Raw genomic sequence first — 16727 nt, 5'->3', positions numbered from 1 at the left:
GCCAGGATGGTCTCGATCTCCTGACCTCGTGATCCGCCCGTCTCGGCCTCCCAAAGTGCTGGGATTACAGGCTTGAGCCACCGCGCCCGGCCACCTAAAATATTTTTAAATAATAATAGGAGAAAATCGCTTCCACAGGAAGGAGAAAAAGCAAACAGCAAAAACACTTGATCCTCACAGCTCTGTCTTTAGGTCTGTTTAGTCCATTATATTCTCATGGGCTTTCTCAGGGAGGATTAATTCCTGGGTTCCATTTATCTTTTGACCCTACTAAAACCCCAAATAATTTTGACTGCTGAAAAGAAAGCTTACCCTGGAAATAAGTGTAACATACTTGCTTTCTTAAATTCCCAAGGCAAGTTGAAGAAAACTTTCCATGTCTGTATAGTTAAACCTATTGTATTTGTCATTTGTACTCCAGGGGCTGATACTGTTGTAATTTTTACTTAATGTTTTTATGGCTTTTATGGTCTCGTAAGCACCTTTCCAACAAATAACTATGGTCAGCAATTCAAAATCAGATGGAGAATTAATTTGTGGCCCAAGAAACCACCCAGGAGCCGCTAGGAAAGTGGGTTTCTAGAACGGCCTCCAGGGCTCTGGAGTGCACCCCTCCTGCCCTCCAGGGATCTCTTTCTATAAAGGAGCCCCTTGTCTTTCTGCCATCTTTAATGCTGTCTCCTCAGAGTTCCTCCTTGCAGTCTATAAATATCCCCAAGTTCCTCTCATTTTCAAACAAAACAAAATAAAAAATCCTCCCCTCAGCCCTGCATTCCCACCCCCTCAGCTTGTGTCGTTTTGCATGCTCTCTCTCCTATCTCTTGTCTCTCTCTCTGTCTCTCTCTCTGTCTCTGTCTCTGTCTTTGTCTCTGTCTCTTTGTGTCTGTCTCTGTCTCTGTTTTTCTGTCTCTGTGTCTCTCTGTCTCTGTCTCTGTGTCTCTCTGTTTCTGTCTCTGTGTCTCTCTGTGTCTCTGTCTCTCTGTCTCTGTGTCTGTCTCTCTGTCTCTGTCTCTCTGTGTCTCTGTCTCTCTGTCTCTGTCTCTCTGTGTCTCTCTGTATCTCTCTCTCTCTGTCTCTCTCTCTCTTTCTCTCTGTCACGCTCCTCCCACTCAGTCTTTGCCTCATCAGCAACATTTCTGGAAGGCGTTGCCTGCGCAGCTCCCACTTCCTTCTGTCCAAACTGGCTCAACTCTGTCTCCTGATGCACACCCCCGACCTGCAACCCTGGGCTGCAGGGGTCCTCCCACCAGGCCTCCCTGGTTTCCCTGCCTGCAGATTGGGCACCACTCTGTGAATTTTTTCCCATCATGTTTGTTTTTCAGATCATTTTAGGCCTCATTGACTTTTAAAAGAGGAGGATAAAAACGTAAACAAGTGAAGAATGAATAGGAAAATCTTTGACTCGATCAGATTACAGTATTTGCCTTAGAACATTCTTATTTCTCTCCTTAAAAATGTTAAGAAAAACTATCCAAACGACTTCTACTTAGTCACCCTGGACTAGAACATTGTCTAACAAGCCACCTTTAGGGTCATTTGAAGCTGAAGGGAAGTAGTATCATTATATTTACCCATGACTAAAGCCCCTGCTAACCTGTGGAAGACTGAGGAGTGGCAAAGGATTTTTGTTCGGTAGAGATGCAAACGAATTCTGTCCAATAGAGAGGTCTGGTTTCACTGGGCTGTAGGGCATCAGCCAGATTCGCATGAAATTTAGCAGTCCCGTTTCAGTCATCTTTCACTGCTATCCTCTTTGGAAATAGTGTATTATCCTCCCTGAGTTAAATACAACGATGTATTTAACTCAGGCCACTCTGTTTATGTGAGTTCATTTTTAACATTTTGAAAATGGAATTGTGGAGGAAGTCAGGTTTTTTTTTTTTTTTTTGAGACGCAGTCTTGCTCTGTTGCCCAGGCTAGAGATCCCCGCTCACCCCAGACTCCGCCTGCCCGGGTTCAAGCAATTCTTCTGCCTCAGCCTCCCGAGTAGCTGGGATTACAGGCGCCCACACCGCGTCCGGCTAATTTTTGTATTTTTTAGTAGAGATGGGGTTTCACCATCTTGGCCAGGCTGGTCTCGAACTCCTGACCTCATGAACCACCCTCCTCGGCCTCCCAAAGTGCTGGGATTACAGGCATGAGCCACTGCGCCCGGCCGGAAGTCAGCTTTTACATAGTGGTCAGGTGAGGGATTGGGAATTAAGTGCTTTTGCAAAATAAAGTTCATTGTAAAAGATTCTAAGCGAACAATCCCTAACCCTTAAAATGTACCAGGCACTGCTCCGGCTGCTGTGGATGTGGGAACTCGTCTCTCTCGGGGGCCAGCGCTATCACCGCCGGGCTCCAACCTGTCTCCCAACCACCAACCTGTGCTTCTCTATGTACCCCTCAAAAGTGCCTTCAGAGGGTCTAGATTGAGGTACGGGGCAGGGCAGGCCTGAAGCACAACTGACGGCTCCGTTGAGAGCAGGCCCGCAGTTTCGGCTCCCCAGAGGGCGCCCCACTATACCCCACCGCACTCCTCTACACCCCAATCCTTGCCCAGGCCCCGCCCTCTGCCCAGGCCCCGCCCCTGCCTAGACCCTGTCCCCGCCCTGCCCGGCCCAGATCCCGCCTCTGCCCTGCGCCCCGCCCAGGAGGCCGGTTGCCCGTCGCGGCCGGGGGCGGAGCGCCGTCTGCTCAGCTCCACCCCATAGTCCAGCATCGCCGACTCCGCCTCTTTTGACACCACGCCTGCGCAAACAGTCTTCCCCCGCGACCACGCCTCCGCCTTGAGCGTGCGCGTGCGCGCGTCCAGGCGCTCCCGTCAGGCAGTGCGAGGCGCGCGGGTTACGGAGGGCGGAGGCGGCGGTTCCTGTGAGAAGCTAGCGGCGCTTCCTCAGGTGACTGACGCGGGCCTCGGTTCTGGGCGCCGGGGTGTGGGACTGGAGGAGTGGCCGCGATCCCCGACTGCACCCCGCTGCCTCTTCTTTTCCTGCGCTTCTGGGGACTCCTTCCAGGAGCTCCGGCAGCTGCCCGGGCATCACGGCCCGGCCCGCGGAACGAGGAGCTGGGGTGGGGGCTGCGCAGGGCCGGTTGTCCCGGCGTCTGCAGCTCGGTGTGGACGGCGATTCGGTGGGCTTCTGCGTTTGTTTTGTTAGCGTGCTTAGGTGTCACAGCTGGGTGACTCTCGGAAGGAAGGTTTTGCCGCTGGCGCGTCTGGTGTATCGCGGCCTCGGGGCCGCGGATCCCTGGGCCTGACGCCGCCTCTGGGGTTCGCGCGGCCCCGGCGTCGGGGCTGCCTCAGCGCTGGCTGAAGGCCGGCCCGAAGCGCCCTTAATTGTGACCGCGCGCTGCCCTGCTGCTCCTGCTGTTCTCCGCGCCGCGGTAGTGGACTCTGGAGGTAGAGCCTTGCCCGACGAGTCGTTGAGGTAAATAGTTGATTCTTCAGAAGATGTGCCATACTTATTTGCGTTTTCTTACATGTGGAGGGCAGGGAAGAGAGGCTGCCTAGCCTCCTGGTGACTTGGGTTTGTTTGGATCCATTTATTTTGAATTAAAAACAAACGTTGCTCTATAAAGAGTAATGCATTTTAAATGCATCTTTGGAAAAAACGATAAAGTGGATCCAAATAGATCCACTTTCTTGTTAATTTTCATTACTGTTGGGGTTTTCTGAGAACTAGCCTAATTGTTTCTGTTTCTCTTTATCATCATCAAACGTGGCAGCTACGACTGCCTGTCAGTTATCCGGCTCTTGGATATCATGTGATATTTGCCTTCTTTATAAAAACACTGTCGTCATATTTGTGGTCTAATACTTCTTTTCTTCCCCCCAGGAGGAATCATTATAGATTCTAAAAATAGATTTTCCCTTCTCTGTGGACTTGGTATAAAACGTAGCTTTTTTCTATTTGGATTTATTTTCTAAAAATCAACACCGTAAACCCATATCAGATGCAACAAAATTGGGGTAGTTAAACCATGAGTTGTGGAAATGAGTTTGTGGAAACATTAAAAAAAATTGGTTTTCCCAAAGCTGATAATCTTAATGGAGAAGACTTTGACTGGTTGTTTGAGGGCATTGAAGATGAATCGTTTCTGAAGTGGTTTTGTGGGAATGTGAATGAACAGAACGTGTTGTCTGAAAGAGAATTGGAAGCTTTTAGCGTTCTTCAGAAATCAGGCAAGCCCATCCTAGAAGGGGCGGCGTTGGATGAAGCTCTTAAAACGTGTAAAACTTCTGATTTGAAGACACCTAGACTGGATGACAAAGAGCTGGAGAAATTAGAGGATGAGGTTCAAACTCTACTGAAATTAAAGAACCTAAAAATTCAGCGGCGTAATAAATGTCAATTGATGGCTTCAGTAACTAGCCACAAATCTCTGAGGTTAAATGCTAAAGAAGAATCAGCCACTAAAAAGCTGAAGCAGAGTCAAGGAATTCTAAATGCAATGAATACTAAGATCAGTAATGAACTTCAGGCTCTTACTGATGAAGTTACACAATTGATGATGTTCTTCAGACATTCTAATTTAGGTCAAGGGACAAATCCACTGGTATTTTTATCGCAATTTTCCTTGGAAAAATACCTAAATCAGGAAGAGCAAAGCACAGCAGCATTAACTTTGTATACCAAAAAACAGTTCTTTCAGGGTATACATGAAGTAGTTGAAAGTTCAAATGAAGACAATTTTCAACTTTTAGATATACAGGCACCATCTATTTGTGATAATCAAGAAATCCTTGAGGAGAGACGACTAGAGATGGCTAGACTGCAGCTGGCATACATTTGTGCTCAACATCAATTAATTCACTTGAAAGCAAGTAATTCAAGCATGAAGTCAAGTATAAAATGGGCAGAGGAGAATCTTCATAGCCTAACCAGCAAGGTAAGCATAAGAAATGAGATTGGATTCACATTGTAATTATTGTTAAGGAATAGAGGATATAATATTGCTATTGAAGTACTTTAGAATGGGGCATCTAATAAGAGATTACATTTTATTTTCTCATTGTTCAGTGTTTATTTGTGATCTGTGTCAGTGTTTCATACAAATAGATCCATACGTTAATGGAGGGCAGCAAGAGTAATTATCTCAACCACATTTTCTAGTTTATTTTAAACAAACATGCTTTAATTTGCATTTTGAATTTTAAATTTGTGTAATGCAGATACAGACTGGACTGAAATTTTCTTTTTAGGATGTGGCTAGAAACTAATTGCTTTATTTTGGGTATTCTGCCTCGTTTGCTCCATCCAGAGCATAGTGCTAATGAAGTCAGAGGTCCAGGTTCAGTAGACTGAAACTGATTTCTTTTTGAAAATACATGGATAAATGTATTGCAGATGTCTGTCTGCACTCTTGGAGAGCTTGCTTTCTTGGTGATATAACTGCTAGATACTTGAGTAAAAAATGCAACATTTCTGAATCTGAATATCAGCACCAGGTTAGTTCCTATAGCTGACAAAAAACTGGAATAATAATAGGAAATCCAATGGTTATGTAGAAGTGCTAAAATCAACTGGCTGACTAGGACCTATTGAGGTAATTTTAACTTAAGAAAAACTAGTAACATACACTTAGATTCAGTGAATAGTGCTATTAATAATGATTTTGATTGAGTAAAACAAGTATAATAAGATCTCTATTTTGGTAGCCATTACTATATACATGGTAGTAATAGCAGTAAAATTTAGTAATTCATACCCTTGATTTAGTCCACATTTTTCCCTTTTAAACTGTAATTTTGTTTTATATGAATATTAAATTAGTTTTCATTCATTGAGCTTATTATCTGGTCACCTAAAGTGGAAAGTGAAAATAATCTTAAGATGATTTCAAATTTAGGCATACAGTTTGAAATGTGTTTGCTTTTCTTTGTATAGGCTGTGGACAAAGAAAATTTAGATACTAAAATTTCTAACTTGACCAGTGAGATTATGAAACTTGAAGAACAGATCACTCAAATAAAAGACAGAAGTTTACCTGCTGTGGTAAGAGAGAATGCCCAGTTATTGAATATGCCAGTGGTAAAGGGAGATTTTGATCTGCAGATTGCTAAACAAGATTATTACACAGCAAGACAAGAGTTAGTTTTAAATCAATTAATAAAACAAAAGGCATCATTTGAACTTCTACAGTTATCGTATGAAATTGAATTAAGAAAGCATTGGGACATATATCGTGAACTTGAAAATTTGGTTCAAGAACTTAGTCAAAGTAACATGATGCTCTACAAGCAATTAGAAATGTTGACAGATCCATCAGTTTCTCAGCAGATAAATCCAAGGAATACCATTGATACTAAGGATTATTCTACTCATAGGTATGTATGCTTCATTGTTTCCTTAGTAAATTTTCCTTTTGTTTTGCAAAATACTAGAGAGAGTTTGAGCTAAAATTTTGGAAGTTTTAACAATTCTTTGCATTTCACTTTTGATCTTTCTATTTTTTTTCCATTTTCGTATGCCTTTTTTTCATTTTTAGTTTTTTTACTGCCTTTTCCATTTATGCTAGATTTGAAAATAGCTACTTTATAGCTTAAGTGGATGAGGTGGAGGAATGAATGGGTTTTATTCCCCTTTAGACATTATTATTTATATACCTTATTTTAGATTTGGGGCCGGAAGTTTGAATACAGTTCAGCATAGTAGGTATTGCTGGGCAGGGGATTGAGTGCATTTGGAGAAGGTAGCAGTAGAGAGGGGAGAAGACTTCATTTCTGTGTGTAGTCAGGAGAATCACTGAGAATGAATGCTAGCTCCCAAGCTTCATCTGGATGTCTGAGCAATTGATGGCAGAGGGATACTGAAAATTGGAGGGCTGAAGTAGTCTTAAGACCTCAGAAATCTGGCTCCTACTCCTCATTTTTCTCCAGGACTAGGGTAAGAGCATCTAATCTTTTTGTTTTCTCATTAATAAATTGAGAGGCCTGGATAGGATTGCCTCATTGCCCAATTTCAGGGGGTACCATTGACATCATGATCTATGTGAATGATACCCCTGAAATTGTGTAGTTACATCTGTAAGACTGTAATTGGCAGCTTTGGGATTGAACTAGTTTTAGAAAGTCTGTTACAACTTGATAAAAAAAATAACTTTTTTAAAAATTCTGAGCAAAAGTTTACTATTATAGCTATTTATATAACTATTTACATTTTACATTGTTTAAAATTTACATTTATTTTTATATTTTCTGTTGTTGTACAATTTTAGTTTTTCTCTTTTAATCCCACCACAATCCTGTAATATAGGTAGGTTAAGATGTGGAGTAGTTAAGATGTGGAAATAAGTCTCAGAGATTGATTTGCCCTAAGTTTCACGGAACAGAAAACTCAGACCTAGACCTAGGTCTTCTGTTTCAAATTCGTTGCTTGCTTGCTTGTTTTTTCCTTCCTTCCCTCCTTCCTTTCCTTCCTTTCCCTTCCTTTCTCTCTCTTTCTCTCTTTCTTCCCTTCCTTCCCTTCCCTTTCTTTCTTTTAAGACAAGGTCTCACTCTCTTGCCTAGGTGGGAGTACAGTGATGTGATGATAGCTCACTGCAGCCTCCAGCTTCTGGGCTCAAGTGATCCTCCAGCCTCAACTTCCTGAGTAGTTAGGACTACAGGCACGTGCCGCCATGCCTGGCTAATTAAAAAAAAAATTATTTTTGTAGACATGAGACTTCAATATGTTGCCAAGTCTGGTCTTGAACTCCTGGGCTCAAGTAACCCTACCACAGTGCTGGGATTACAGGCATGAGCCATAGCCTGTTGTTTCTACATCATAGTTATATTCTCTGAGACAAGTGTTTTCTTGGGCGGTATCTCTGAATTGCAGTTTGAAGTAGGTTAGTGGCAGTTAAAGTTAAGAAGAATTTTATATCTAAAACTTGGATGGTGGGGAAACTGGGAATTCAGTAATAGACTGCTTATCTAATGTAGTAGTTAGAATATATATTTCTGTACTGAGATAGTGTTACAGTTAGAATGGTTTCAGTTGCTTGATTTTTGCAGGCACACAAATTATTATTATTATTATTATTATTTCTTTTTTTGGAGACGGCGTCTCACTCTGTTGCCCAGGCTGGAGTGCAGTGGCGCGATCTTGGTTCACTGCAACCTCTGCCTCCTGGGTTCAAGCAATCCTCCTGCCTCAGCCTGCTGAGTAGCTGGGACTATAGGTGCATGCCGCCATGCCTGGCTAACAGTTTTTTGTATTTTAGTAGAGATGGGGTTTCACCATGTTGCCCAGGCTGGTCTTGAACTCCTGAGCTCAGCCAATCTGCCCGCCTTGGCCTCCCAAAGTGCTAGGATTACAGGCGTGAGCCACTGTAACCAGCCAATATTTTTATAAGTTGTTACTTAGCTATCCCCACAAATGCCCCAATACAGTGGATTATAATTTTGAAAATGATACTGACTTGATAATTTTCCCTTTAATTTTAATTTTACATTTTAGGCTTTACCAACTTTTAGAGGGAGAGAATAAGAAAAAAGAATTGTTTCTAACTCATGGAAACCTTGAGGAAGTGGCTGAGAAATTGAAACGGAATGTTTCTTTAGTACAAGATCAGTTGGCAGTATCTGCTCAAGAACATTCTTTCTTTCTGTCCAAACGGAATAAGGATGTGGACATGCTTTGTGATGCTTTGTATCAAGGAGGAAATCAGCTTTTGCTTAGTGATCAGGTGGGTATTTACCATAGTAGTTAAAAATGCTTTTTTAAAAAATGCTTGTTTTAAAAGATTAATTAAAGAAAATGTTAACATGAGGAAAATATTACCCCAATTCCATTGCCTTAATATAAAATATATTTCTATGTCTCCTAATTTTTGTTCACATATAAATATGTTTTTTAGATAGTTTTGATGAGTGTGCACAGAAATTTAAAATGTATACAATTTTCAGACACAAAAGGATATGTAATGTTTATATTAGTGTTAAAAAATAAACCGCCTCTGTATTTTTTTCACTCATCTTAGCAAACACAGGATTGCCTTTATATCTTTAAAATCCTCTGTGTATACTTACTGGTATATGCTCCTCCTAACATAATTCCTCTCTCATCTTCAAAGATTAACTACCATGCTTAATTTTGTTCATCATTTTCTTGCTTTTATGTATAGTTTTATTACACACACACATACACACATATATATATATTCCTAGACTGTGTATTTAGTTTTATATGTTTTTGAACTTTATATGCTGTTATACTGGTGGTGGTATACCGAAGGTATGTATATTGAAGGTATGTATCCTTCAAAGACTTGCTTGCTTTTTCAGTGGCTTAACATGTTTTTGAGACTCACTCATATTGATACATGTAAAGCTATAGTTCATTCATAGTGTTCTCTTTTATATGGTTAGTATTCCATTGTGTGATATTCCACAATGAAATTATCTGTTAGATTGACAGACATTTAGGTTATTTACAGTTTTTATTACTATAGATCTTACTCTTATGATAGTCGTGTATGTCTCATAGCTGCACAATTCCAGTTTCTCCACATCTTTGCCAACACTTATTTCCTGTGGTTTTTAAAATAGTAGCCATCCCGATGGGTGTGAAGTGGTATCTGTGATTTGTTTTTTGAATGGTCTCCCGTTACTGATTTTTGTCTTCTTGATCTATTCAGAATTGTATACAAATTTCCACTGTGATGGTGGATTTGAAAATTTATCCACGTAGGCCAGGTGCAGTGGCTCACGCCTATAATCCCAGCACTTTGGGAAGCTGAGGTGGGTGGATCACAAGGTCAGGAGTTCAAGACCAGTCTGGCTAAGATGGTGAAACCCCATCTCTACTAAAAATACAAAAATTAGCTGGGCGTGGTGGCGGACAACTGTAATCCCAGCTACTTGGGAGGCTGATGCAGGAGAATTGCTTGAACCTGGGAGACAAAAGTTGCAGTGAGCCGAAATCGTGCCTCTGCACTGCTTCGTGGGTGACAGAGCAAGACTCGGTCTCAAAAAAGAAGAAAATTTCTCTATGTAGTTGTATATCATTTTTTTGTCTATGTATTTTGAGTCTTTTATAAGTTATATCCAGGTTTAAAATCACAGTGAATATCCTGATGATTTTAAATCGCAGTGAATTAAAGCATTTAGCATTACATAATGACTATTCCTGTGATGCTTTTTGTCTTGATATTCTTTTGTCTAATATTAATATTCCTGTGCCATTTTTCTTTTTCTTAGTAATTGTAAGGCATGTAATTTTCTTTACACTTTTCCATTAAGTTTTTATTATTAGTTAAGTCCTGATTCATGGACCCAGGTTAGGGATCATCATCTACCTAGGTCCCCCTCTACCACCCTGGGAGAAGGATGGAGAACAGAGGAAAGGTGGGGTGGAGCCAGTTCAGATTTTCCCAGGAAGCGTGCCTTTGTCCCAGGTCAAGACCAAGGATATGGCGCAGAGGGACTTCTACACATGCCAGTACCATTTGCACACAGAGATATCACCCCCTTTAGCAGTCATTGCTTTCTTGGAGTGGTAGAAGTCCAGGTAGTTCTGCCAGCAGTTCATGTTCTGGTTCCAGTTGACAAAGTGGCTGTCAAATGGGACAGTCCTGTAGTTCTTAATTTTGACCTTCATGTCTTCTGCCATGGTGCTAACTTCTGAAGACCCTCAGCAAAGACCATAGTTTTGTTTTTACTTAGCATGATGAAATAAACATTTTTACTCTCCAAAGTTTTCTTAACTTTTAATGTTAACTATACTGTCTTGATTTAATTACTATGCCATCAGTTTTGTAGCTGGTTATTGTTATTGGGCATTTTGATAGTCTTCATTTTTTTCTTTTATTTGCTCTTGAACAATATCGTGTATATCTTTATGTATATAGCTTTTTGTTGTTGGATACTTCCATCTGGATAAATTCTTGGAAATAGGATCATTGGGGTTTTTTTGTGCCGGGGCCGTATATACTTTTTTTGCCTTTGATACTGCCAGATTGCCTTTTAAAGGAGTTTATAATGCTACCAGCACTATTTAAGTGTCCACTAGACACCATTGATCATTTGGCACATCATCATTTTATGAATTGCTAAAAAAAGAAAAACTCTTAGTTAAAGCGACATAATGTTTTCTTATTAAGAATTTTTGTTTTTCATACTTAGTAGAAAAGATCTTTTACCTACCTATGTGTAGGTACACATAGATTTTTATCATACCACTCTTGGACATACGTTAAAAGGAAAAAGTAAGTCAATTTAAATGGTTAGGGTAGTTCTAAAGCATCACATTTCAATGTTCAATTCTTCTAAGTTATTTTTTGACTCAGAGTTGTCTGTAATTTTCCACACTGTATATCAAGAATGTTGATGAAAAAGTATTTCTTAAGAGTACCTGGCCAGAAACAGTCATATGATGTTCTTGATTAAGATGCATCTTCATTTCAGATATGTTAAAATGTGAAAAAAATGCATCCAAGAATCACTAAAATATGGTAATTTCACTCTAATCTTATCAGTAGGTATCATTAGTGTTTTTCCCTAGCTCAATGTGATGTAAAATGCTGTATCAATTTTAACTTGTGTTTCTATTATTAATGAAGCTGAACTTCAGTCTCTGTAGCAATATTATTTAAGCAACTGTGTGATCTTTAGTATTTAATTGAAGGTAAAGATGAGATTGTTGTTTCTCAGTATATTCAAGTTTATCAAGTTTGTCTTAGAGGAGATCACTAAATATAGATATAATGTTGAAATTACTTGATTTTCAAAAATATGTATTTTAAGAAGTACTGCTCTGTGAATTGGCATTTATGACAGGTCTTAGGTAGTCATTCTTGAACTTGTACATTAGAATCATCAGGGAGCATATCAAAATGCAGGTTCCTAGCTCTGTACAGAGATTAAGTAATTTAATCTAGTAGGGGGTACAGGAATCTGTATTCATAACAAGTACCTCAGATAATTATGCTTGTGGACCATGCCTAGAAGCTGTGGAAAATTGAGGGTAGTTAGAGCAACAGATTTTTCTGAGAACCTCTTTGGTGATACTGGCTAAAATTTATAAGTAGAGTGCTTGATTAGAAAGCTATGGAAACTTGTTAATCTAGTTTAAATGCTAGACACTAAGGATTTTGAATTTACTATAATAAATGTGAAGGGTCGGCATGGCTAGATTCTTGAGCAGGAAAATTACATGATTAGTCAGGATGGTTTTCATGGAATGTCATGTAATTCCATTTGGTAAGATAATAAGAAAAAATGAAAAATGGAGATTTGTGTTGAAATAATTCTCTTTTATTGATCTTCATTTCAACTTTCTCTGTACTTTCTGTCTAGAATAAACAGAGAATAAGCTAAAACAAAGTTTGACTGATTAAGCAGAATATAAGCTCCATGAGGGAGATTTTATTCATTCTTGTATCAGTAATCTCTAAAACAGTACTTGGCACAATAGTATTTGTTGAATATATGAATGCACAGAACAGCGTACATATCAAGTACTCTTCAGGAAGTGTTTCCTTTGAATCACTTAAAATTACCTCTCAGAAGCTGTTGCAATTAATCTTACTTAGAATTTATATTAAACCTATTATGGATTTTAAATTGAGGTTTATTTATTGCTAAAATTGTGGGAAGTTATTAAGTCATTTAAAGTCTTTCCATGTAAATTATACTTTAATTTTATAATTGGTGTTAGGAAAAAAGTGTTTGAATTTTATTTTATTTTCCTTTTGTAGGAGTTAACAGAGCAGTTTCATCAAGTTGAATCTCAACTGAATAAGCTAAATCATCTCCTCACTGATATTCTTGCTGATGTGAAGACAAAAAGAAAAACTTTGGCAAATAATAAATTACATCAAATGGAAAGAGAATTATATGTATATTTTTTAAAAGATGAAGATTATCTGAAAGATATTGTGGAGAATTTAGAAACTCAATCAAAGATTAAGGCTGTTAGTCTTGAAGATTGAAAATTACTGGAAACTGAATCTTTATTACATGTGCTCTTTTATTTATTAGGAGGAGACTGTGTATAATAAACACTACTAAATTTTTAAAATTTGAGGTCAATGGGACATTTCATTTGATGAATTCAAGTATTATATTAATTTGGTTTTTTTCTCATGTGGTACATTCAGAGTACCAGTGCTTTTATGAATTGAGCATGTTAGTGGTACTTAGTCCTGGTAATTTTTTACTTACTGGGAAAAGCATTATTACATAATGCAAATATTTTAAATACAGTTATCTCTCTCCTTTACTTTCTTTTTAGAAATAGAAATTTTCTGCTGTTAAATTTTTTTTTTTTTTTTTTGAGATGGAGTCTCACTCTGTCTCCAGGCTGGAGTGCAGTGGCACGATCTTGGCTCACTGCAACCTCCACCTCCCAGGTTCAAGCAATTCTGCCTCAGCCTCCCGGGTAGCTGGGACTACAGGCGCGCACTGCCACGCCTAGCTAATTTTTTGTATTTTTAGTAGAAATGGGGTTTCGCCATGTTGACCAGGATGGTCTCCATCTGCTGACCTCATGATCCCCTCTCCTCGGCCTCCCAAAGTGCTGGAATTACAAGCGTGAGCCATCACTCTCAGCCGCTATTAAATATTTTAAAATGTGTAGAATTTCTAGTCAGCATTTTTAAATCTGTAGACCTTAATATGTGAAAGAGCCAGGTCCCCTCATGTTTGACTGTCAGATAAAATTTTGCTGCTCAAATTGTATTACTCCATAATTCCCTGCTATGGACCTTTAGACTGTTTTAATGTCCCTACTTGTACCGCAGAGTATTAGGACTTCCTTGGCCATCATTCATTTTAGAGTCTGAATTCTGGGGACTCAAAGTTTTCTACAAGACAGCTCAGCAGTGCTTTGACTTTAATATGACTTACACATCATAAATGACTTTCAAATGAAATTTGAATTTTGAAATTCTGTAAAAGTGGTTGTTCAAAAGATGTATGATACTGTTTTAATCAGTTTAAGAGCAAAAATGTTTAATTATATTTAATAATGGTATTTGGGCAACCAGAAAATAAGGGTTGGTCTAAAATAATGTGAAGTACCTCATCTGTTATTACATCAGATGCTTCTGGAGTGCCTAATTTATACGTGGCCTGTGACAAATACCATGTGAGCTTTGTAGGAATATCTTTAAGAATATTTCTCACCTGTTTGTAATATGGAGTGCCAATCTAAAAACTACATGTTTTGGGTGGTCTTTGTGGAATTTTTTAGCTATAACCATCAGAAAACAGGGATACCTGGATGACAGATGAACCCTCTTGATTTTGAAACCCATCAAACAAAATATTTTCCAGTTACTGTGTTTGTTATTTAAAACCTTAATTTTGTAGCAATAAATTTTGTTTACAATTTTGCTATCAGCTCCATATCACCTGAGCAACATTTTTGTTGTATGTATTTTTTTCTATTCTATCTTGGGATAAAGAGTTTACTTAAAATTTTTCTTTTCTCCAATAATGTGGAAAATATGTCATCTGGTTTCCTGGTTTATGGTAGCAAATTCTGTTTATATTAGTGTCAGATATTTAGATGTGTGGCCAAATGCTTGATTTATTTAATTAGTTAATTAATTTTTTGAGACAGAGTCTAAGTCTGTCACCCAGGCTGGAGTTGAGCTGAACAATCTCAGCTCACTGCAACCTCTGCCTCCCAGGTTCAAGTGATTCTCCTGCTTCAGCTTCCTGAGTAGATGGGATTGTAGGTGTGCACCACTGCACCTGGCTGATTTTTGTATTTTCAGTAGAGACAGAGTTTCACCATGTTGGTCAGGCTGGTCTCACACTCCTGACCTCAAGTGATCTACCCGCCTTGGCCTTCCAGAATGCTGGCATTACAGGTGTAAGCCACCATGCCCCTGCTCAGTTGCTTGATTTATACTGTCCCTACCCAAGCCTTCGCTTGCTCAGCCCAGGGGACCAGCAGGACTGATCAAGGCAGGGATAGTAGTTGTGTGTCTGCCATAATTATCCAAGTTAGTTATAATCATTGTGTTACTAGGTATGTTTATTTGAAGATTTATTTTGTTTTGTTTTTATTTTTTGAGACGGAGTTTCGCTCTTGTTGCCCAGGCTGGAGTACATTGGCGTGATCTCAGCTCACTGCAGCCTCCGCCTCCTGGGTTCAAGTGGTTCTCCTGCCTCAGGCCTCCCAGTAGCTGGGATTACAGGCGCCACCATGCCCGGTTAATTTTTCATATTTTTAGTAGAGACGGGATTTCATGTTGGCCAAGTTGGTCTCTAACTCCTGACCTCAGGTGATCCATCTGCCTCGGCCTACCAAAGTGCAGGGATTACAGGCATGAGCCTATTTGGAGATTTAATATCATTTTTCAAACCTCAGGAAGTATTTGAGTAGATCGTTTGCTTCTAAATTGGTTACCTAGAAAATAAGTTCTTTATCTGTTTACTATGATACCTGGATTGAGCCTCTAGCTATTTTGCTTTTTGCTTTCTATCTGTATTATTGGATGATTGATGCCTATTTTCTATGGTTATGAATATAGACATTTTAAATGAAAGTCTTGGTATATCAATTTTTCAAAATAATTGTATTTCCTGTTTTAAAGTCTTCGAATTAATATATGGGATTTATCTTATGTTAATCTTACATTTAGGATTTTGTGAAAATGGAAAATTATGAGGCATTGGTAGGCTTTGATCTCTGTAATACACCGCTCTCCACTGTTGCTCAGAAGATTATGTCTGCTATGCATTCAGGTGATTTAGTGGATTCTAAGACTTGGGGAAAGAGTACAGAGAGTAAGTAATTTTTATGAACCTTTCTCTCTCTTGATACTTTGAATGTTAGTTGTTCTAAAGACTAAGAATTGAAAATGGAATGCACGTAGACAGATGAACCCCAGCTTCTGCCCCTTTTACACTCACTCAGTGCCGACTGAGCTTCTGCTTGCTAACTTTCATGTTCCCTTAACCTTCATTGCTTTAAAAATGTAACACTCTCTTCCTTATTCCAGGTATTTCTGTCAAACATTCCCTTAGAATCTGGATCAGGTATTTTAGTATCTTTGAAAGAGATGCTTTAATCTTGGTTCTCAGGTCATCAAACCTGTACATAGTATTTGCTATTGTGTGTGGTGAACAAGAGATATGTTTTTGACAATGTGTGTATTATACTGCTATAGAAATGTAAACTCTTAGGTGGCAAGGATTATTGGATCAGTGTATGTGGGTTTATGACGTGGTATAATAGTAAAAGCAGTGGGGCCGGGCGCAGTGACTTACGCCTGTAATCCTGACACTTTAGGAGGCCAACGCAGGCGGATCATGAGGTCAGGAGATCGAGACCATCCTGGCTAACACAGTGAAAACCTGTCTCTACTAAAAATACAAAAAATTAGCCTGGTGTGGTGGGCACCTGTAGTCCCAGCTACTCGGGAGGCTGAGGCAGGAGAATGGCATGAACCCAGGAGACAGAGCTTGCAGTGAGCTGAGATCTCCAGCCTGGGTGACAGAGCGAGACTGTTCAAAAAAAAAAAAAAAAAAAAAAAGTAAAAGCAGTGATATGCTCACAAATGTCACCGAAATGTTTGTAACACCAGGGTTTTTGGTGTTTTTTTGTTTTGTTTTGTTTTTTGTTGTCTTTCTTTTGCTACTAGCAAAACAGTTTTTATTTTAAATTTGCAAGTCTGGGTCAATAATTTGTGATTAGTTTCTCCTTCTACAAAATAAGGTATAAGTGTGTGAGATATAATTGAGAAATGAAATTGAATTGAAATAATTGAGAATAGTGCTGAATATTAGCACAAAAGCTCTTATAAAC

The 16727-nt window shown here is 39.3% G+C and overlaps 2 protein-coding genes across 2 annotated transcripts in view; both read left to right on the top strand.

The window, feature by feature from the left end:
- Positions 1–2772: 2772 nt before the first annotated feature.
- Positions 2773–12991, top strand: HAUS3 (HAUS augmin like complex subunit 3). The gene is made up of 5 exons (XM_017876238.1): positions 2773–2882; positions 3819–4872; positions 5871–6310; positions 8424–8652; positions 12664–12991. Exons 2-5 carry the CDS (start codon positions 3964–3966, stop codon positions 12895–12897), a joined length of 1812 nt encoding a protein of 603 aa, XP_017731727.1. The 5' UTR covers positions 2773–2882; positions 3819–3963; the 3' UTR covers positions 12898–12991.
- The window catches only part of POLN (DNA polymerase nu), a 171494-nt gene continuing 157628 nt past the window's right edge, over positions 2862–16727 (top strand). Inside the window, 2 exon segments of the mRNA XM_017876239.1 lie at positions 2862–3410; positions 15562–15706. Coding sequence (XP_017731728.1) covers positions 15574–15706 — 133 coding nt within the window. The 5' untranslated portion in view covers positions 2862–3410; positions 15562–15573.

This window comes from Rhinopithecus bieti, unplaced genomic scaffold (assembly GCF_001698545.2).
Source record: "Rhinopithecus bieti isolate Rb0 unplaced genomic scaffold, ASM169854v2 scaffold_9581, whole genome shotgun sequence".
Lineage (NCBI taxonomy): Eukaryota > Metazoa > Chordata > Mammalia > Primates > Cercopithecidae > Rhinopithecus > Rhinopithecus bieti.
This window is presented reverse-complemented; position numbering and strand designations above follow the sequence as displayed.

Coding starts and splice junctions, on each gene's coding strand:
- HAUS3 (XM_017876238.1), top strand. CDS start 3,964: ATGAGTTGTGGAAATGAGTTTGTGGAAACATTAAAAAAAATTGGTTTT. Junction 4,873..5,870: donor TTCATAGCCTAACCAGCAAG/GTAAGCATAAGA, acceptor TTCTTTGTATAG/GCTGTGGACAAAGAAAATTT. Junction 8,653..12,663: donor AGCTTTTGCTTAGTGATCAG/GTGGGTATTTAC, acceptor TTCCTTTTGTAG/GAGTTAACAGAGCAGTTTCA.